We start from the raw sequence: 21,575 nt of genomic DNA on the forward strand, positions 1-21,575 counted from the left end.
GCGCTCTGTAATCAGGCGAAACTCATGCGTGTCACACCTCCCATCGTCTCCCCGCACCGCGTACCAATTACAGGCCCAACGCGATGCAAATCCGCTGCCCCCTGGAGCAGTGCAAAACACCGCCCTCTTACCTAGAATCTATAATCAGAGTTTACCCTCTCAGCAGACCACTCTTCTGCTGCATGCTGAAAACAAGCCTGCACGCTGAAAACGTGTCCGTTTACACACCTGCGCATTGAGAACGCACCCGTTTACACACCTGCACATTGAGAACGCACCAGTTTACACACCTGCCCATTGAGAACACACCCGTTTACACACCTGCGCATTGAGAACACACCCTTTTACACGCTTTCACCCTGAAAACACACCTGTTTACACACCTGCCCATTGAAACCACACCCGTTTACACACCTGCGCATTGAAAACACACCCGTTTACACACCTGCCCATTGAGAACACACCCGTTTACACACCTGCCCATTGAGAACACACCCGTTTACACACCTGCCCATTGAGAACACACCCGTTTACACACCTGCCCATTGAGAACACACCCGTTTACACGCTTTCACCCTGAAAACACACCTGTTTACACACCTGCGCATTGAGAACACACCTGTTTACACACCTGCGCATTGAGAACACACCCGTTTACACACCTGCCCATTGAGAACACACCCGTTTACACACCTGCCCATTGAGAACACACCCGTTTACACACCTGCCCATTGAGAACACACCCGTTTACACACCTGCCCATTGAGAACGCACCCGTTTACACACCTGCGCATAGAGAACACACCCTTTTACACACCTGCCCATTGAGAGCACACCCTTTTACATGCTTTCACCCTGAAAACACACCTGTTTACACACCTACTCACTGAGAACACACCTGTTTACACACCTGCGCAATTAAAACACACCTGTTTACACACCTACTCACTGAGAACACACTCGTTTACACGCCTGTAGACTGATAACATGCTCGTTCACACACCTGCACACCAAAAACACCTGGTTTGTAGACATGGAAAATAATCACACCATCCACTTGTGCATACTACAGCCATGCACTACGGCCAAATCCACAGAGTCCCAGTGTAAACTGTAACCAGAGGGCCCGTGGGACCTTAACTGGCCAGCCATATACTTGCTGGGGGGAGGAAACCCTCTGACTGCTTCCTGTGACATCACAGAACCTCTGCGGCCCTCCAGTGCAGTAGCTACAGAGGAAGTGAAAGTACCGGTGGAATGTTTGTGCTGGATCTCACTCTCACTCTCTGAGAGTGACAGAGGACTCTGCACCAATGGAATGGGCTGACAGTTCTGATTTTGCATACTAGAAATACATGCCCATTTTGAAGCGCTGCTCAGTATGGTCTATTGCAAACTAAATGATCAAATGTTTTCTTGAATTACGGTGGGTGCAGAATTGTCTTGCGTAAACGTGCAAAATGTGGTTTGAGGTGTTATCCTTGAGGTGATAACGGAAGTCCAAAATAACATATTTAGAGAGTCTCTTGGAAAAGTTTTCTGAAAACGAACAAGCAGTTTCATTTTCACTAAAACATTTTTGAAAAAAGTCAATCCATTTTCGAAAGTAAATCTCAGGGAAAGTTTTCAGTTGGAAGAACAAGGTGGAAAAAACCCCTTGTTATGCATCAGTAACTGCCTGTAGCAAGTGGAAGGTCAGCAAACAAATTTACCTTTCGACCGACAACCATCCAGAACCATCCCGTTTTTTGATTGTTTTTCCTCATTAGCAAGCTTGCCAAAGGAACTGATAATCACCAGGCTGGTCTCTTTTCAGCTTAATTGTTTGAAATACAATGCCGTGACTGCACCTATGGGCACTTCACATTAAATCATTTTAATTGCGGCAAAGAGTTGGAGCTGCATTAGTGTTTTTTTCCCGTTGTTGCTTTTTGTTGTTACACGTCTAATGATTTTCCAGGAAAGAGCGCAAAGCTAACACCATTAGAGATGCAATTAAGTTAAGAAGACTCTCCCGCTTGACGGTTGGTGTGTTTTCTCGGTCGGTCCACATGCAAAATTATAGATGAAAAGAAAAGGTTGAATAAAGACAAGTGTTGTACCTGCAGCCCCGTTTCCACCATGGGGACTTTTAAGGTAAAAGTGGTGTCTCTCCAGACAAGAGCTGTACTAACCCAGCCCCCATCCCCCCCCCCCCACACCCCCTCCTCTCAGTGCCCCAGGTGATCTGTGAGCCCGGGGACGTCCAGTACGGCCATAACGAGTGGATCAGCGTGGTCCCGGGCATGTCCCCAGGGTGCTGGACACACTACACCAACGAGGGGGCAGAGGTGCACGTCCTGAACCTCAGATTCAACCCCAACACCGACAGCAATGTGAGTTTATTATTTTTATTATTATAACTACTACTAGTCGTAGCAGTATTACAGTAGAAGTAGTAGCACTGTAAGTAGCAGTAATAGTAATAGCAGTAGTAGTAGCGGTAGTAGTCGTAGTAGTATTCAAGTGGTAGTATTACAGTTGTAGTACAGTATTAGTAGTAGTAATAGTAGAATTACAGTAGTAGTACAGTATTAGTAGTAGTGTTACAGTAATAGTAGTATTACAACAGTAGTAGTATTGCAGTAATAGCAGTAGTAGCAGCAATAGTAGTAGTAATATTACAGTAGTAGTATTGCAGTAATTGCAGTAGTAGTAGTAGCAGCAGTAGTAGTACAGTATTAGTAGTAGCAGTAGTATTACAGTTATAGTAGTATTGCAGTAGTAGTAGGAGTATTGGTGGTGGTGGTAGTAGTATTACAGTTGTAGTAGTATGTCTAGTAGTGGGAGAAGTAGTGACAACAGTTGTAGTGATCAGCTATAAGAGTCAGAGTAACTGTTTTCATTTGTTTAAAAGATTTGATTGACAGTCAGTTCCATTTTAGTTCAGTCAATTCGAATAATTGAAAAATCCTTTGAAGGTTTTGGACATTCTTCAAAGAACAAATTTCCTGAACTGAAATGGAATTGACCCCCAACTGTGAGAGACCGGCTTACTCGACAAAATGGATGCTACGCTGTACGAAACACATAGAAAGCAAAAGCCAGTACATGTGTGCAGAACAGCAACACGTCTCAATAAGACAGTCAGGAATAGCCTTCTGCCTCCATTACTACTGCAGGTCAGCTATTCTATGCATTATTAACAGCTTGCGGTATATCGTATTGACTTTGCAAGTATGACCTTTTCACAAGTGTTCGGATGGCTGATCTTTCACAGCCACCACAGCAGTTACGTAACCTGCTAGATAAAGATTTCTAAAAGGCAACTTCAACCGCCGCTATACACATCACGCATAACTAAATTTCAGTCGTGATTGTAAAGTAGTTGCTCGGTATGAGTATATAAATCCAGCAAAGAGCGAAGTGTGTATTATATAGTCATAGCTCCGCCAGGATATACGGGGACAGGCCAGAGTTGGGTTATGGGTTATTTCGTCGGCCGCCAGTAGGTGGCGATAGAGAGAGCAGTTGGTATCGGCCTGCAGGGAGTGGCGCAGGGCGTGGGGTGGTGATGAGAGCGGGAGGAGGAGAGCCACGGTGGGTTTGCTTTCCGCTCGCTAAGAGTTAGCGATGCGCGCGGGTGTAACACTCAGGTCTCTGCCGGTCTGTGACGGGGAGGGATAAGGTGTGGATTTCTCTGGAGGGACTGTAAGGTTCAGGTATGCTTGGCTGGCCAACCTGGCCTGGAGAGATGGGGCTTCTGGTAAGGGGCCACCATTCAGGGGTGCAGGACACACGACTGAAACCTGTATCAGCAACTCAGTCACCCAATCAGTCAGCCATCAATCTATAAAACAATACACCAGGCGTTCAACTGTATCAGAAACTCAGTCTCCCAATCAGTTAGTCATGCAATCAGTCAATAAAACAATACACTAATCACTGAACTGCATCAGTAACCCAGTCACCAATCAGTTAATCATTCAATCAAGTCAATAAATCCGTATACCTATTTGCCAATCACTCAACTGCATTAGAAACTCAGTCACACAGTCAGTCAATCAATAAAACAATACCAATCCACCAATCACACAACTGTATCTGTAACTCAGTCACCAATCAATTAATCACTCAGTCAATCAATCAATAAATCCATACAGCAATCCACTAATCACTTATCTGTGATGTTCTGTGCAAGGACCCAAATGCAGACCAGGGAAATCCAAAAAACGTTGTCTTTATTCAGTCCGAGGTTCGAAGCCAGGTAATCAGAAAAAGGAGGGTGCCAAATCGAGTTTCCAAAAGAATTGTGATAAACGGGCAAAAAATCAAAAACCAGGAGATCAGAGCGGCGAAGGTACAAAGGGACCGGCAAAAGAGAAGTCAAAGCAAAGCGAAGGTCAAACCAGAAAGCAATCAAACCAAAAAGGGGCAGGCAAACTCGAAGTCGTTCAGAAAGGGTGTCTCGGGAATCTCGATAATCAAAGCCTTACTCAACATCGGCACAGTGAATTCGATCAACGTTCTGACCGGGAGCTGGTGGAAAAGACTGACATTTATACACTGGGGAAGATAACAATCAAGGAGGGGTTAAGTGAGTGAGGGCGGAGTAACAAACAACATCCAGGTGAAGAACATTAGGATAACTAATTAAATGACAGGGGACTGACAAAACGCGGACTGGAATCACATAGACAACAATGATAATAGACGGCCTGGATTAAGCAGGTAAAAACGCGTGCAGAGAGAGAGAGGTGCAGTCAGAGCAAGAGACAGGTGCAGGCAATTGCAGAACTCAGCGTTAGAGCAGGCTAGAAAGAAAAGTGGCGGAGCTACAGCGCAGCATGGAAAAGGGGAGAATGGTTAATGTATTAGTATAGTGATCTAAACTATCAAAAACCCAAAACTAGTGTGTGTTAGTCCATTAGTAATATTCACATGTTAGTATATTAATGAGGTTAGTACTTTACAATCAATAAGTTAGTAAGGATTAGTAGAAATTAGTAAAACTAGATATAAGCAGGAAGTAAGTAAAACGAGACTGGAAAGAAGGGGGGGAAACCACGAAAACCCGGAACCACCCGAATAGTGAAATCACACAAATACAGGGGAGCGAAGCAGCTCAGGGAACACAGACACAGAGACAGTACTGGGGAGACAAGTGACCGGGAAATACAGACTACAACATTATCTGTATCAGTAACGCAGTCACCCAATCAATTAATCACTCAACCAGCCAGTCAATCAATCAATAAATCAATACACCAATCCACCAATCACTCAATCTGTCAATCAGTCCAACCAAGGCCAACCAACCAAGTTAATTTACAAACAATCAATATATCAAATATTGATATATTCTAGTTTCTACTGTCCTTTATTATGAATTACCAGTGAGTGTTTAACAAAACTGCTTCAGAATAGCAACGCAAATATTTTGTCAATAATTGTAAGAATACTAAGAAATTGTAAGAAACTCGACAGGCAGATTTACCTTCCTTGATCTGATACCAGTTGCAGTTCTTTGAATTTACCCTGGGTGGTGCAAAATTCATCCTTTACACCAATTCATAGCAGCATACAGATGAACTGAACTGAGGTGTCTGTGCACTGCGATAGATTTAAACACGGAAAGGCCAGGGTGAACATAAAAAATGCATGGGCTTGGTAACTACAGCGTGGAATAAAGCTTAACTGGAGCGTTTGTGTACGTGCCAGTTAGAGGTCGGCCATTTTGAGATTAAGGCCAGTTGATTGTCAAGGCAGAGCTCCCCTGTGTGGGCCCTCCCAGTGGGGAGGAACGCAAACACGAGTGACAGCTCCTCCAGCCAATCGGATAACCTGCCGGAACTCCCATGATGCAAAGGAGTCGTTGCGACCCAGGTCTAAATAGCACCCAATCTAACATGGGGGAGAACCGTATTTCCACCACAAATGTTTGTTTTACTCTACTTTTCTTTCATAAGCAAACCCGGTCAGAGAGCATTCATCTCTCTTTGAGAAACGCGTCGCTCACACAAAACAACCAATTTGCTATAAATCACCAAAAGCCACAGGGGGCGACTGCACATTTGTCAATATGTGAAACACTGAGTCGAAGCATTTTTGGTAGCCAAATAAAAACTACATCGTGTTTTTGTTTCCCCTTTTCCTCAACCTGTACACGACCAAAAATCGCTCAACACTATTCTGAATCACCCGAGGACCCCGTTCCACCAAAAGATGTGTTTCGCGCAAACGATGTCATTTTGCGACCGCAAGTCGGGGTGGAAATATGAAAGAGCTTGCTTAGCAGCCGCGGCTGCGTTTCGTGAGATCGGTTTTCCGTTGCGAGCGGGGCGTGGCCTCGCGCCTCTGACGGGCGTTTACGCGGCGTGTCCCGAGCCGTTTTCTTTTCGACACCGGCGATATTTCATTTCGGGGCAAACGCGGGGGTTTGAACTGAGCGGTCTCTGCGTTTACGCGCTGAAGCTCGGAGGGCCCGAGGGCAATCTCCCCGCGGGAGGCCAGGGGAAAGCACCCCTGCGCACAGCGGGAAAGCGCTAACGTTTGCCCGAAGGCAATCTCCCCGCGGGAGGCCAGGGGAAAGCACCACTGCGCACAGCAGGAAAGCGCTAACGTTTGCCCGAAGGCAATCTCCCCGCGGGAGGTCAGGGGAAAGCACCCCTGCGCACAGCGGGAAAGCGCTAACGTTTGCCCGAGGGCAATCTCCCCGCAGGAGGCCAGGGGAAAGCACCCCAGCGCACAGCGGGAAAGCGCTAACGTTTGCCCGAAGGCAATCTCCCCGCGGGAGGCCAGGGGAAAGCACCCCTGCGCACAGCGGGAAAGCGCTAATGTTTGCCCGAAGGCAATCTCCCCGCGGGAGGCCAGGGGAAAGCACCCCTGCGCACAGCGGGAAAGCGCTAACGTTTGTTGAAAGCGTGCCTGGGTCGAATGCGCCCAACCCTGGCCCCGGAGAGCCGAATTACCTGCTGGGGTGTTTGTTCACCATTAAGACTGTTGTCAACTTAGACCCAAAACGAGCAAATGAGGTAAGGTAATTGCTTTAATGGACAATTAACAATTAATGGACAATTTTAAGTGTCGAGTAACAAAATCAGAATATTCTATAGCAGAGATACTTAAATCAGGCCCTTGAAGGTAGTAGTACCACTGGTTTTCTTTAATACCTGATAGTTAATTGATCAATTAGTGCCCCTTGATTGGCCAGATTGGCGTCTCAGGTTTAAATCAGTCCTGTTTAGGAGGTGAGAATGAAAACCAACAGTACTACTGACCTTGAGGGGGTGATTTGAGCGTCCCTGCCCTATAGCTACCTCTCCAGGACCAGGGCTGGCTTCCCCTGGGACGGGTATTCTGGGTCATGTAGTTCAGTTGTCCTTGCTGCTGCTGTTCCTCCCAGTCTATTTAAAAGAAAGGGGACATTTTTGGCACAGAGGGCTTTGCTAAAGCAGGACTGCAGCTTCCTTTGGCTGGACGCGGAGGTGGAGGAGCTAGCCTGTCTCTGTCATCACCCCATGTCTGTGCAGCGTTGATTTAAGGAGTTAGTCCCCTGACCTCCGCCCCCTCTGCCTGGTACAGGAGATGAATGGTGTGTCCCGTGTGGGAGGGTCGTGCATGACCCCCCCGCCCTGGAGGTGACCCCAGAAATTCAATATTTCCGTCCTGCGCCGTATGCTAAAACAGCTGTTCCTCATTTTTAAACAGAGCTGGAGACAGGGGTGTTGTGGGATGGCTGTGATGTCTGTGTTTTGGGTGTTTGTGTCTGTTTGTGTTGTGTAGTGTTTGTTAGCAGTTTGGTAGTGTGTTGTGCTGTGCGTGCTTGTTTGTGTTCAATTTTTTTGTGTGTAGTTTTGTATGTGTGTGTGTGTGTGTGTGTGTATGCGCTTGTGTGTGCATGTGTACTTGTGTGAGTGTATGTGTAAGTATGTGTGTGTGTGCATGCGTGCGTGTGAGTGTGTGTATGTGTGCGTGCGTGCGTGAGTGCGTGTGTGTGAGTGTGTGTGTGTGTATGTGTGTGTGCGCGTGTGTGAGTGTGTATATGTGAGTGAGTATGTGAGTGCGTGTGTGTGTGTGTGTGTGTGTGCGCGCGTGTGTGAGTGTGTATATGTGAGTGAGTGTGTGAGTGCATGTGTGTGTGTGTGTGTATGGTGTGAGTGTGTGCGCGTGTGTGAGTGTGTGAGTGCGTGTGTGTGTGTGTATGCGCGCGTGTGTGAGTGTGTATATGTGAGTGAGTGTGTGAGTGCGTGTGTGTGTGAGTGTGTATATGTGATTGAGTGTGTGAGTGCGTGTGTGTGTGTGTGTATGGTGTGAGTGTGCGCCGTGTGTGAGTGTGTATATGTGAGTGAGTGTGTGAGTGCGTGTGTGTGTGTATGGTGTGAGTGTGTATGTGTATGTGTATGGTGTGAGTATGTATGTGTGTGTGTATGGTGTGAGTATGTATGTATGTGTATGTGTGTGTGTGTGTGTATGTGTGTGTGTATGGTGTGAGTATGTATGTATGTGTATGTGTGTGTGTGTGTATGGTGTGAGTATGTATGTATGTGTATGTGTGTGTGTGTGTATGGTGTGAGTATGTATGTATGTGTATGTGTGTGTGTGTGTATGGTGTGAGTATGTGTGTGTGTGTGTGTGTGTGTATGGTGTGAGTATGTGTGTGTGTGTGTGTGTGTATGGTGTGAGTATGTATGTATGTGTGTGTGTGGGTGGGTTGTTCCAGCCCCAGCAGCAGCGTATCATGTCAGTGATGTAAGACTCTGGCGGCGCTCCTGCTCATTGGTGCAGGGCAGGGACTGCAGGGCCGGAGGAGGGCGAGAGAATACCAGGAAGCGGCTGTGCATCGGCAACGCCGCCGAGAGGGAAGAGGGGGAAATAAGAGTGTTCTGAGAGCTGCGTCTCCAGAGCACGGCGCAGAAACAGCAAGGATGACTGAGCAGGGGTCACCACACTCCTGAAGCTAATGGAGGTGGGGAGGGAGGGAGAGAGGGAGAGGGAGAGGGAGGGAGAGAGGGAGAGAGAGAGAGAGAGAGAGAGAGAGAGAGGGGGAGGGAGAGAGAGAGAGAGGGAGAGATAGAGAGAGAGGGAGAGAGAGAGAGAGGGAGAGATAGAGAGAGAGGGAGAGGGAGAGATAGAGAGAGAGGGAGAGAGAGAGAGAGGGAGAGGGAGAGATAGAGAGAGAGGGAGAGAGAGAGAGAGAGAGAGAGAGAGAGAGCGAGATTGTTTTCTGTTAACACCTCTGAGCGTCTGCTGGAAGGAAGCACAATAATTGGATGAATTGTTTCCCTCTCGATATCCATATTGAACGGACTCGAGCAGAATCAATCTGGCCACAGTGCACTTTGAATGGTGTTAAATGAACTGCCTGCGACTGCCTTCCTTCGTTAACCACTTCGCACTTTGACTTTGGCAGTGGCTGAAATTAAAAGGCAGTGTGGGGATAAGGTTCTACTAAATTCCGTTAGTTCGTGTTAAGGAGGAGGTGCACAACCACTGTGGATGTTCTCTTTGAGAGGACAAAGTAGGCCATTCAATGCAATTATATGAACTATGTTACTTAAATTACGTGTCTTATTTCAAAACTAGCCATAGTTATCAGGCAACGCTAATACTCATTAAGGCACTATCAGATGTCATTTTTAAATCCAGAACTCGTAATTTCATAGTTATTGAGGTAAGTCCATTATTGATCCAGGAATATAAGTGCAGCTGCATTTTATACAGATTGGGCTAATTCTGCGATAGCATTTTCTCACATGTGGGCGGTTACCTAGGAAACGGGCAAACCTGTGCAAGGTGTTGGAAACTTTGGCAAACATAACTCCTGCATTTCATGAAGAGGTAAACACAGGTGTGCTGCCATCACAGTTGCCATGTCCACTGATGGAACCTCTTAGTCATGTGATCATAACGGTCGATCACAGTTCTCCTGACTGGACCATGCAGAATTACGTCCAGCAAACATTTGCACATAGAGTAACAATATACAAACATAAAATTGCCCATACTGTAATTTACATATTTCTCACAACTCTGAAAAATAACATTTGTAATGGCACCTCTTGAAAATAAAGACATGATGTGTTATTAATGAACATGGAGTATCATTTTAATGGCATGTATTTAACAAATAATAAACAGTTTTTGGGGATTGTTTTGTTGGAATTATTGCTCAAAATAATATAGTGTCCTGGGTCAGGCTGCAAAATTCAAAAATAAACTCATAAAGCCAAAAAATGGCAACAACAACAAAACATTGATGGAGTTTCCATTCTGTTGTTTTATTGTAACGCTGAAGGGGTTCAGTGTTATTATATTTATAATATTTCATATTAATGTTTTGAAATGCAGTGTTATTGTTTTTTGGTTGCTGCCTACATTGCCTGGAGAAACAGATTCTGTTGAATCCACAAGAACCACAGCCCATTGTCTTTGTGTTCATGTGATTAATCTGAAAATGAAGAATGCTTTGGAGGAAAAAAAAAATCCCATTTATATTTCAACATGGAAGTCCAGGAAATGTGATTTTTTTTTAATCTGTGGAATTATATTTTTTGGCCTGGTCATGCTGATCCATCATGCTGACTAATCATAATTAAGATGCAGGGAACAGAGGAAAAAGGTCAAAGGTGATCGTAGACCGGCAATTTTTTTTGGGGGGGGGGTTGTTGTGGCCAGTGTAATTCAGCTAATATTTTGGCAAGTGAGAGGCATGGGTTCAGATCTCACCTCGGGTGAGTGCGTGTAACTAGTTTTTTTTATCCTTTATTTAATCAGGGAAGGTCAATTAGGAACATGTTTCTTTTTTCAGTGATGCTCTGGGAGAAATGCCAGAACGAATAGGGAGAGAGATAGAGAGAGAGAGAGAGAGAAAGAGTGAGAGAGAGAGAGAGAGAGGGAGAGAGAGAGAGAGAGAGAGAACTTTTTTATTTTAAATAATTCATAATCTAGCATTTATTGTATATAATTGTATCTTGTAACCACTGCTTTGGCAACACAAGTGCTGTCATGCCAATAAAGCACTTTGAAATTGAAAATTGAGAGAGAGAGAGAGAGAGAGAGAGAGCTTATTATTTTTATTTGGCTGGACACAGAAGGAATGGCGTGCGATTATGGATTACTTTGCTACAGCAATAGACATCAAATCATCAGCATACAGTCAATGAGTCAAAACCCGATCTCTAAACCTAGTACACTCTCTAAAAAACACTAAAGAGACTAAAACAAGAACTCCACAATAATGAGTTAGGAAAGACCTCCTTCCCGTTCCACCATATCTTACGTAATTTGTTCAGAAGCAGCCATCATTATCCACAACACAGATAGCCTCATTCACCCACCAGATTTTCCAAAAACGACCTAGATTTTTAAGCAAGCTAAAAGACTCCAATTCTATATGAAGGTGCTCTGAGACCATCCCGGTGAAAGTTGACGATGGATCTGCTACCTGGCTCTCTCGAACCCTGTTCCTCCTAGAGCCGCAAAACCGCAAGCTTTGCTTCTCCAAACAAGAAGTTAATCAAGGAGAGCCTATATCTGTGTTTAGCACTGTACCCAGGACCCAGAGTGAAAACACCCCCCATATCCAGAAATACCCCCGGGCCTCCCACACAGGTCTCTGAACAGTACCGACAAAGCTGACAAACGATTACATTGCACAAACAGATGGTACGCAGATTCTCCCTTCCCCACAGGAGAGAGGCAGAGAGAGATCACGCAAGGATGCACTTCGGAAGAATAAATAAAAACCTGTTGTTAACCCACGTGGGATCCTGGTGAGATATTCATCCACTGCAATCTGTCAGCGTGGGAGATTCTCAGTCATCTACTGAGGAAAGAGAAGCAAGCTAATAAAAGCCTTGTGCTGATTGGTCCATGCGCACGTGCACACTTAAGCGATGGGCGGAGTCCCAGATTGCCCTGATTCCAGCTCCCAGACCGAATAGCCCCCAAAATCCCCCCCCCCCAAAAATAAAATAAAAAAATGTATATGCTCTCAGATGGGAATTTGCTTTTGAATATTTTATGTATACAAACAAATCTAAATAACAAAAATGAATAGTAATCATCATTCAGAAATAATTTTACAAGGCTTGCATAGGCACGAAAGACACAGCAGGCAATCTAGAGCTGTGTAGACATAAGTAAACGGAGACATCTGTAATATTTACTGTGCGCAGCTAGAACATAGGACAGTCAGCGCTGTTTAAGAACAGAGCTATACAGATCATTTCTGTGCGCTCTTTAGCACATTGATCGAGGGACAAATTCATTTTTGTATCAAATAATTGTACACTTGCGTGCCGATATTGCCGTCCCTTAGGAAAACACCTGGTGGCAGGCTCCTCCTGAAAGGCAGTTTATTCACTCGAATTAGATTCGCTAATTTGTTTTTTTGCTCTTTGGAAATGAAATTACCACAGCGTACTCTGTGAGGCACATCCCTCAAAATTAATTACGATTCCATAAGTCAAAATAGAAGACATTCAGACGATGCGAGATGAAATCTGAGGCCACGCAAACCGAATTAGAGTGACAAAAACAAGAAAATATTGGCAAAAAGGTTAAGGAGGAAAAGCTGCTGCCGCCACTCTGGAGCTGCAGCCACTGCAGTGTCTGGTTTTTTTTTTTTGTGACTTTTCTTTAAATTCAGTCCGCGGCCCCTGACCCTGGAGGCGATACGGACTGCGTTCTGGCCATATTTCCTGGATACCTTCGCCATCAAGTACCAATCACAGTTGGCGTTGTTCTGTTTCTCATCATCAATGTACTCCATGATTGGTGGAGTGCTTCTGCGGTTTTTATGTGAAAGGTGACAACACCAATGTCCTGTCCGTGTTTTTATTGTTACTGGGTCCAGACAGGAAGTGAGCCACCCATGGGATAATTATGCGGGGGGGATTGTGAGGGGGTGAACTGGGGTGAGTCGGCTGGGGGGGGGGGGGGGGGGGTGGTTGTTTACTGGGGGTGAGTCTGCTGGGGGAGGGGGTTGTTTACTGGGGTGAGTCAGCGAAGGGGGGGGGGGGGGGTTGTTTACTGGGGTAAGTCTGCTGGGGGAGGTTGTTGTTTACTGGGGTGAGTTGGCTGGGGGGGGTTGTTGATTACTGGGGTGAGTCGGCTGGGGGAGGTTGATGTTTACTGGGGTGAGTCGGCTGGGGGAGGGTTGATTACTGGGGTGAGTCGGCTGGGGGGTGGGTTGTTGTTAACTGGGGTGAGTCGGCTGGGGGGGGGGGGTTGATTACTGGGGTGAGTCTGCTATGGAACAGAATCGTGTCTGAGAGCGGATCAAAAGCTGGACTGTTACTGCGTTCGACTCCTTTGCTGGAGGGAAGTCCTCAGTACATGTGAAGTTAAAAGTTAAAGAGGGGGAAAAAAAACTGCAGGCATGTCTGCTTGTTTGTTTTAGCAAAAACGAAAACATGCAAAAAAAAACACGGACAGGTCCCTGCGGAAAGCTCTAGACTCCAGACGTCTGTAACCTGCGTATGACCCCCCCCTGCCCGAGCGTATGACCCCCCCTGCCTGAGTGGGCTGGAAAAATCCTGAAAGGGTTTCAAAAAAAAAAAAAAAAAAAAAAAAATTGTTTATAGCAACTTTATTTCTTTTCTCCCCTAATCACGACACACTTCCTGTGGGACTTCTCCGAGATTGTTACTGCATCGGACTGCATCCTCCCTCCCTATACATGCTGTTTATGTTACACGCTCACGCTATGGGAAAAGCTATGGGAACCTCTCCAGCGAGGGAGACGTGAGAGAGCAGAGGCCAGAACTAGGCCGTTCCGCCACAGCTGGGTCAAACATGTGGATTCTAATACTTCTCTACGCTTCACTGATCTTGTCTGGTGTACTGGAACCAATGAAATACTCTCAAAACGTGCAAAACCCCCGCCTTCTGGTCATATTGGCAGGCTCAATCACACCAGGCAAGATCAACAGAGCGCAGAAAAGTATTTGTATCCGAAAACAAATACGTATTTGGCCCAGGTCTGGATTCCGCACCTCTTTTGGTCTCAGGAGGTCACAGACAGCATTACCCTTTCCAGCCAGAGGGAGGCGTGGCTTGTCTGAAATGTTGCATGGGCAGGATCCATTTTGTTTTTTTCAGTCCGTTTGATTCGTTTTTCTTCTCCAACTTTCTTTGCAGTCAAACTTTTTACTGCTGAACCTGACGGCGGCCAAGCCGGGTCATGTGATCGTCAGCAGCGACGCCGAAGTGCCCTTTCACATGACGCCCCCCGAAAACGATAACGTCAAGGTTTTGGTAAGTACCATCGACGCCTACTTACGTAATCCACTCCCCATAGACTTATTTGTCATTATTATATGATACTGTATCTTAGTTGTTATTCGTTACATGCACATACATACACACACATACACGCACACAGTTCCAACACTTAAGGGACCTGTTGGTTTGGTAATGATGTTCTTCCTGGCAAGGTTTGGGTGCAGTCGTGCCAGTAAGTTGACGTGGAGTTTTACTTAATGGTACTGAGTCATCCTTGGCCTTTAACATGGGGTCAGGGTTGACTCAGTACCACCGAGCAGAACTCTACGTGTATGAGCGCACTGAACCCATGCCAGGAAAAAGAATGTAACAATGAGTGGTTTTGTTTGAGATGCTCTCCACCGATTGGCTCATTCCTCACCTCGGTGTGTTGTGGGCGAGGTCCGTGCTCTGTGTGCTGTTGTGCCGAGAACAGGACAGGAAAGGATGGGGGGGGGGGGGGGGCTGGGTGTTCTGGCGTTGTCATGGTGAGCAGCGGAACACCTCCCGTGCGGTCCGGGGGAACCTCTCCTCTCCGCGGCAGGAGCCGATCGGACGAGCGCCGGCGTTGGATCCACGGCGGCAACAGAACTCGGCCGCGGTGAAAAACGCGCGGCATTCCGGTCGGTTAGCGTCCGTCTCCTTGGGAACGCTGCGGATGGACGGACCTTCCTCCGCGCTCCGTGGTTGGTGTCCAAGGAGACTCGACGGTAGAGAACTAGAGGAGGATGATTTTGTTTTGATGTGTTTGAAAAGAAAAGAAAAAGAAAATAAGTACCCGTAGAAATGATGCATTAGGGCAGGACACGATCAAACAATAGGTTCTTCCCCGATTCCAATGCCAAATATCCCCTTCTGAAAGGTATCGTGGTCCCAGGAGGGGACATGGGGGGGGCGGAGGGGCCTGGGGGGGCATTCCTTCTCCAGTCAACGGGCCCTTTCACAGATTTTTCCGACACAGGCTTCCATTCCATTCTTCTTTTCTCAGAAGGGGGTGCCCAAGCTCCCCGACGCCTTCTGGCTGCCACGCCCGAGGTCCAGGCGGGGTTAGCGGTATCAGTAGCAGGGGGGCGGGGGGGGGCGCGCCCGTTTTCAGGGGCCGATTCATGGCAGCCAACGAGCCTGGGAAGGAAGTCTAATTGGCCCTTTCTGGTAGTGTCCGTGTACCAAGCCCCTCCCACCCCCCCCCGACTGCTTCCCGCCACACGACACGTCCATCAATTTGGCCCCCCGGTCCACCCCCCCCCCCCACCCCCCAAGACAAAAACCCGCTCCCTCCTTTCCCTCTCTCCTCCAATATTTCTTTTTCCCATCTATTGTCTTTTGTTTTGGCTTTCTTGTCTGCTTGGCTTCCTTTATTTCCATTTTGCTCACCCCCCTCCCCCCAAGCCAAAAACAGAAATACACAGATGAAAAGGATCAATCAATTACAGACCTCACTTCTTGGACCTTGAGGGCCTTTCTGGTCACTTCCTAGCTCTAAAGCTGTGAAATTCACATTCTTTGATCGGCCAACCGGTGGAAGACCTGCGGGAGAGGTAGGAACATTCTTCCGGGTCAGGGGGTATGTTTCCACCAATCATCTGTCATCATTTTTGGACATCTGAACATCTACAGACTGTTGCTTCATTCCACTGAAACTTAGACCCAGCTACCTTTCACCGTCTCCTCTGAGCTGCGAAAAATGACATATGCATTATTTCAAAGGAATGATTTGAATAGGAGTATTTCTTATTTGTAAAAAGACACTTATATGCTGAACTGTTTTGTGATATGGTGCAACAGAGAAGCAATGATTAAAACAAGAGAAGCACAGGGACGTGGTTCTGTCTGTGCAGTGAAAGTGAGTGGTTTTCAGTTGGAGGGGAACAGAGAGAGAGAGATAGAGTCTGGAGCCGCTGTTTTTCTTCCCTTGATCAGAATGAAAGTATTACAGGAGGAGGGAGGGAGGGAGGGAGGGAGAGGGAGGGGGGGGTGTTTCTTTGTCCCTTTCTCTGAGCCGCGCACACGCGTGTATATATAGAGTCGGATTCCAGCCGTCTCCGCTGACGCACGGTGTTAAAAAGGTCTCACTTCCTGTCCCCACAGGAAGGAAGCCAAGGAAGGACCCTGGCTCCAAAGGGGTTGCGCAACGGGGCAACGCAGACGCATTTGCCATAATAAACATTCCTTCTCAGGCGCTCCCGATCCAGGAATTAAGGGTCCGGGGAGCCCCGTCCGGCGCGCAGGGCAGCCGCGGGGGGGGGGGCCTCCAGCGGCGTGGCCCGTAGAGCGCTTTGCACATGCTCACTGCGAGCCGCGACGACGGCGGCTCGAGCCCGACCGCCGACCTTTGTCGCACGTCTCTCCCTCTCTCTCCTCCTAGTTCTTCCTGTCTCTCTGCACTGTACTGTCTAATAAAGCTGAAAAAAAGTGAAAAAAAAGTGAAAAAAAAAAAACAAACAGCTACGGGCCGGCAGGCCGCCCTGACTGTTCGCATCCACGACAACAAAAAGGGGGCGGGGCCTTCTCAGGGCGCACGGGGCAAGCCCCACTCGGGGTGGGCTCTATCCTTATAGGGCGCCCCCCCCCCCCCCCCCCGGGGCACTGTTCACTGTGTGAACTGAACTGTGCTCTTGGCTAGAAACAGCTGCACAAAATGAGTATCGTACCTCACTGAACCTGTGTGTTGTGGTTGTCCAATGACCATGATATGCACTTTTGTACGTGTCTGCTAAATAAATGTAATGTAATGTAATGCAAAGATCATGTCAAAGAAATTCTGGAAATCCAGAGGGAGACATCTCCCAGCGAGATGTTTTCAATTATTGTTTTAGGTTCGATTTTACCCATCGATTTCTCCTTAAAGACCCCGTTCGGTCAGATTCGTTATTTTTAATAGTTGCATTATACATAAAGACATGAGGAAAAGTAATACGATTTTAAGCCTATTTTACTCAGTGGAGATTTTCAGTCAGTTTGGGTTTTTTTTTCCACCTCAAAAGCAGCAAAGATCTTATGCTGCCCACTAAAGGATAATTTGGTGTCCGTGTGGAGACCATATTTGCTGCGTAATCAGCACGTAATTTTACATTTTAATCTACGGGGGATTACAGCCATTCAGCAGGCCGCTGATCAGAAATAATCTGGAAGTATCCACGGCAACCGGCGCTCAAATTTTGAAATGACCTATCAGGCAAACTGCATGATTTTCCTGTCTATGCGAGTTTACGTCTCTTGGCTTGTCGAACCCTTCAGTGGTAGGAATGGCGGGCGAATGGCGATCCTCGTGTCGTCAGTGCTGCACACCTCAGCTTCCTCTGGCGCCATGATAAAACGGGGCTCATGTTTACGATAACGATAACTTGCCGGTTTTTGTACCGCCTGACGTGCGAGCGCAGGGGCAGTTAACAGAAGTGCAGTATGACGGGTAAAGACCTGGTCCTAAAGGTCACAGGTTTGATTTTCATGTAAGGAATTTGTTGTACCTGCACTGCTTAAGTGTATATCCAGCTGAATATATATCCAGCGGGGGTGACATAGCTCAGACCGATTGTCTGGCAGTCGGAGGGTTGCCGGTTCAAACCCTGCCCTGGGCGTGTCAAAGTGTCCTTGAGCAATGCACCTAACCCCCAACTGCTCTGGCGAATGAGAGGCATCAATTGTAAAGCGCTTTGGATAAAAGTGCTATATAAATGCATTCCATTTACCATAAATGGATGTGATGTAAATGCTATGTAAAAGTTGTGTAAGTCGCTCTGGATGAGAGCATCTGCTAAACGCCTGTAATGTGATGTAATGTAATGTTAACGATTGAAGGCGGAGCTTCTCTGCATTCCCTCCATTTTCCCACCAGATGAAGAGGAACCTCAGCAGCCCCTCTCTGTTTAAGACGGTGACCCCAGTGGACATGCCCTCCGACAGCGGGGACCTCCTGAGGTGGGCCACCGAGAAGTTCGGGGGCGTCACCTCCTTCACCACCATCCAGGACCCGGTGGTGATCGCCTTCACCGGAAAGCGAGGTGAATTGTGGGTAATGGAGTCATAGCTGCGGTATCTGCCCCAATGGCCCCAGAAGGCTGTGGGGTAGAACCTTCATGGGGTCACACCACAGAGCTTAATCATGCTGCTCAGTGTACATCTGCTTGATGTTCGGCGTCTCACGAAAGGTTCTGGGGATTTTGGGTGGAGGGGTGCCGTAACTAGATGGAGAGAAGCTACATCAAAGTCTTCATGCCAGGCAAATTGGGCTGGGACCTTATGATCCACCCTTCTTGGACATGTCCAATTAAATCTAAATTTTTTGCTAAAAATAGCTTTTTGGTTCATTTTTGTACACGCTGAGCATGTATGATTTGTGTAAATAATAATAATAATAATAATAATAATAATACTTTTATCAACAAAGACACTCTGGGTAACTTCACTTGGAAGGACTAACCCGGAGAAAGGCACTGGATCACACAGATCTTCTTTTAATTATTTAATGTGCAAACACGACCAACGTTTCGACGCTACTGCGTCATCAGAGTAAAAAAAAAAACAAAAAAACCTTTGGCGTAGGAACTCCAAAACCTCCTATTTCAGGTAGAGAAAGGTACACCTCTGATTGATGCATTTTTAGAAAAGAACATTATTTGTAATTATTTGTTATTTCTAAAATGTATCTGCATAAATGCTGAGTGTTGTATTTCTCACCTTCCTCCCTGGTCTCTCCTGTGAAAAAGATTTAAATCCCAGCGATAAATTAAAAAGAAAACGTCAAAATTCAGACATCAGAGTTATCAGCTTCACATCCCTGAGTCTTGTCACAGCCCCAGAATGCCTGTGAACTTGGCGATAAACTTTGGCTTCCTTGTGCTTGCAGCAAAAGGCAATGGTTCGTCCAACTGCACGCTGGAAAACGACTTTTCCCCAGAAGACTACGTGTTGGAGTTTACGCCCGGGAGTCGACCGCAACTGAAATCCTGCTCCACCAGCTTCCTGCCGTCCGACAAGGAACTGCACATCATCAACATCCCAGACGGAGCCGAAACCAGGTAACGTAAGCTGTCGGACGCTTTCCATAACGAGCATCGGCACCTACGAGAAACTAACCCTAACCCAGGGAATGTATTTGGTTGGCCGTGAAAATCAGATGAGTGTAGTGAAGCTTGTGCGCCTTTTCTTTTGGAGCGACGGAAGACTCTGAGGCTGCGGCCTGCGTGGCTTCCCCGCCTCTCCACGCTTCAGCCAATCACGCGTCGCCGCTGTCTTCACTCGCAAATTCGGCAACTGCAGCCACCCAGCATCAAATGTTACTGAATTGAATGAAACTAGAATGAAACTAGATATGCTAGCTAGCCAGTCAGGTCACTAGCTAGCGTGTTTGTTATCTTGGGTTTTGTGCCTGTCATCAAGAAATAATTATTAACTAATAAATAAGCGATTCACAGACATACAAACCAGATTTGAAATCAGAATTACCTTAGCAGTTGCATTAGCATGAGCTGTCTGGCTAGCTAACTGGTTACATGAACTCATTTGGGTGGTGGGGGGCCGGGGGGCCTTCCAGGCTGTAGCCTCAGAGTCGACCATCATGGCAAAAACAACAAGCGATCTATTGTAAAGCAGTGGGTTCGAGGCTTCCTGAGTTCCTGAAGTCCTATTATGGGTGGAGCAACAATACAAGTCAGTCACAGACTGGTATCAACCGATCAAGACTTTGCTTTCCATAGCGAAGACCTCGAATGGTGTTCACTGCTTTTACTGTTGTGGAGGAAGGGTAGATTGGGTAGATTTCAGGAGGCTAGATAGCATTAGCCGTAGCATCCGGGCTGATATGATGGCGTCGTTCACTCGATTAAACACCCGGATCGGGGCAGCGCTTTAAGAGGTTTCAGTTTACACCAGGGTCCGAAAGAGATCACCCCGATCGAAACGCGCAGGCGATAAGTTTGAGGAACGCGGGTGTCGTTGAGGGGGCCGGGGACCCTGGTGTTGACCGCCTTCCATGTCCGTCCATCCAGGCACGTCACCATTCACCCGGAGTCGAAGAAGGGGATGGACCTGTTCCTGAGGGGCCCGAACGGTACCACGTGGTCCATAACCGGAGCGTTCCACATCCGGTTTGTGGTAAGAGGAGGCCGCCGCCGTCCCCGTCTCCTGCTGGTCCCTCGTGTCTGTCCTCCCTGTCTCCTAGGTCCCAGCTTGGGCATTAGTCACCCAGTGTCCTTGGATTCAGCGAATAGGGCGTTCAGCGCATTGTGTTTGAAAGGGAGTGACGCACCAAAGCTAAATGACGTGTGTAAAAAGCATGACTGAGTCACTTAGCTTAGTGATAACGAGCAGAGCGTAGAAAACTCTCATAAGAGAGACCGCTATACAAAACTGAACAGCTAAATTATATTGTTATATTATTATGTTATGGGCATGAACCACAGTCATTAGAGACAAATGCTGTAATTTTGAGAAAATAATGACCAGGAGCTTGAAACTTGTAATAACGAATGTTTCTTAATTAAGATTTAATCTTCCACAGTTTTGAAATCATATTCATAAGTCGATAAGTGTTTCCCGATGTTTGCGTACGTGTTGCCAAAATGAGCTCCGCCTCCCCTCCCAGTCAAACAACCGCGTACTGATGGGCGAGAGTGAGATCCCTCCTCTCGTCAGCAACCTCGCGGACAGTGCCGGCGACGTCCAGCGGAAGGCGCTGCTCCGGTTCAGCTCCAGCTTCATCACCAGCTACTCGGAGGTCAGCTCCCACGGGCCCGCCATTACCATGACGGTTGGGAGCGCCAGCTCAGGTAATTCTGCTCCCTCGCCAACGATTGGCTTAGAGCCCAAGCTTTAGACCAACGAGATGTTGCGGCGGAGAGCCACGCCTCCTCGCGCACGTCCGGGGGCTCAGCCCAGTCCCTCGCTTTACCCGTCCTCGCATGACCACGAGCTCGATCGAGGTCCGCCATCTTTAAGAGCATTCCGATTCTTTAAATGCTCCTTGGAGGAGCGGGCTACTAGGAGCTAGGATGCTCCAGAAGGATGCTTCAGCGAGGATGCATGAGTGCATCCTTTGCAGAAGTCTTTTTTTTCGGAACACGTGATGTATAAATCATCCACCTCTCCACATCTACCACGTCTGTAATTGACATGGCCGAGCACATCCTGTTGTCTCAATTCCTCCGCCCTCACACGTCATCCTTGCATCACTTCCTCCCATCCTCAGTTGGACAGAACTAAAGAAGTGAGGAAGAGGTGCAAAGAGTGAAAAAAAGCGATTGAAATGAACCTTGGGATGTGATAGCCCTGCTAAACTGATTTTCAATGTGAGTCTGAATTGTTTGTAATGCTAGATGGTCTAGGCTCTC

At 47.2% G+C, this 21,575-nt stretch overlaps 1 protein-coding gene across 1 annotated transcript in view; it reads left to right on the forward strand.

Annotated features, from left to right (window-relative positions):
- eng (endoglin) overlaps positions 1 to 21,575 on the forward strand; it is a 49,641-nt gene that overhangs the window by 14,611 nt on the left and 13,455 nt on the right. Inside the window, exons 3-8 of the mRNA XM_035391271.1 lie at positions 2,215 to 2,375; positions 14,125 to 14,241; positions 18,083 to 18,248; positions 19,094 to 19,265; positions 20,235 to 20,340; positions 20,831 to 21,014. Coding sequence (XP_035247162.1) covers positions 2,215 to 2,375; positions 14,125 to 14,241; positions 18,083 to 18,248; positions 19,094 to 19,265; positions 20,235 to 20,340; positions 20,831 to 21,014 — 906 coding nt within the window. The remainder of the gene's footprint in view (positions 1 to 2,214; positions 2,376 to 14,124; positions 14,242 to 18,082; positions 18,249 to 19,093; positions 19,266 to 20,234; positions 20,341 to 20,830; positions 21,015 to 21,575) is intronic.

The sequence above is a fragment of the Anguilla anguilla genome, chromosome 14 (genome assembly GCF_013347855.1).
Source record: "Anguilla anguilla isolate fAngAng1 chromosome 14, fAngAng1.pri, whole genome shotgun sequence".
NCBI lineage: Eukaryota > Metazoa > Chordata > Actinopteri > Anguilliformes > Anguillidae > Anguilla > Anguilla anguilla.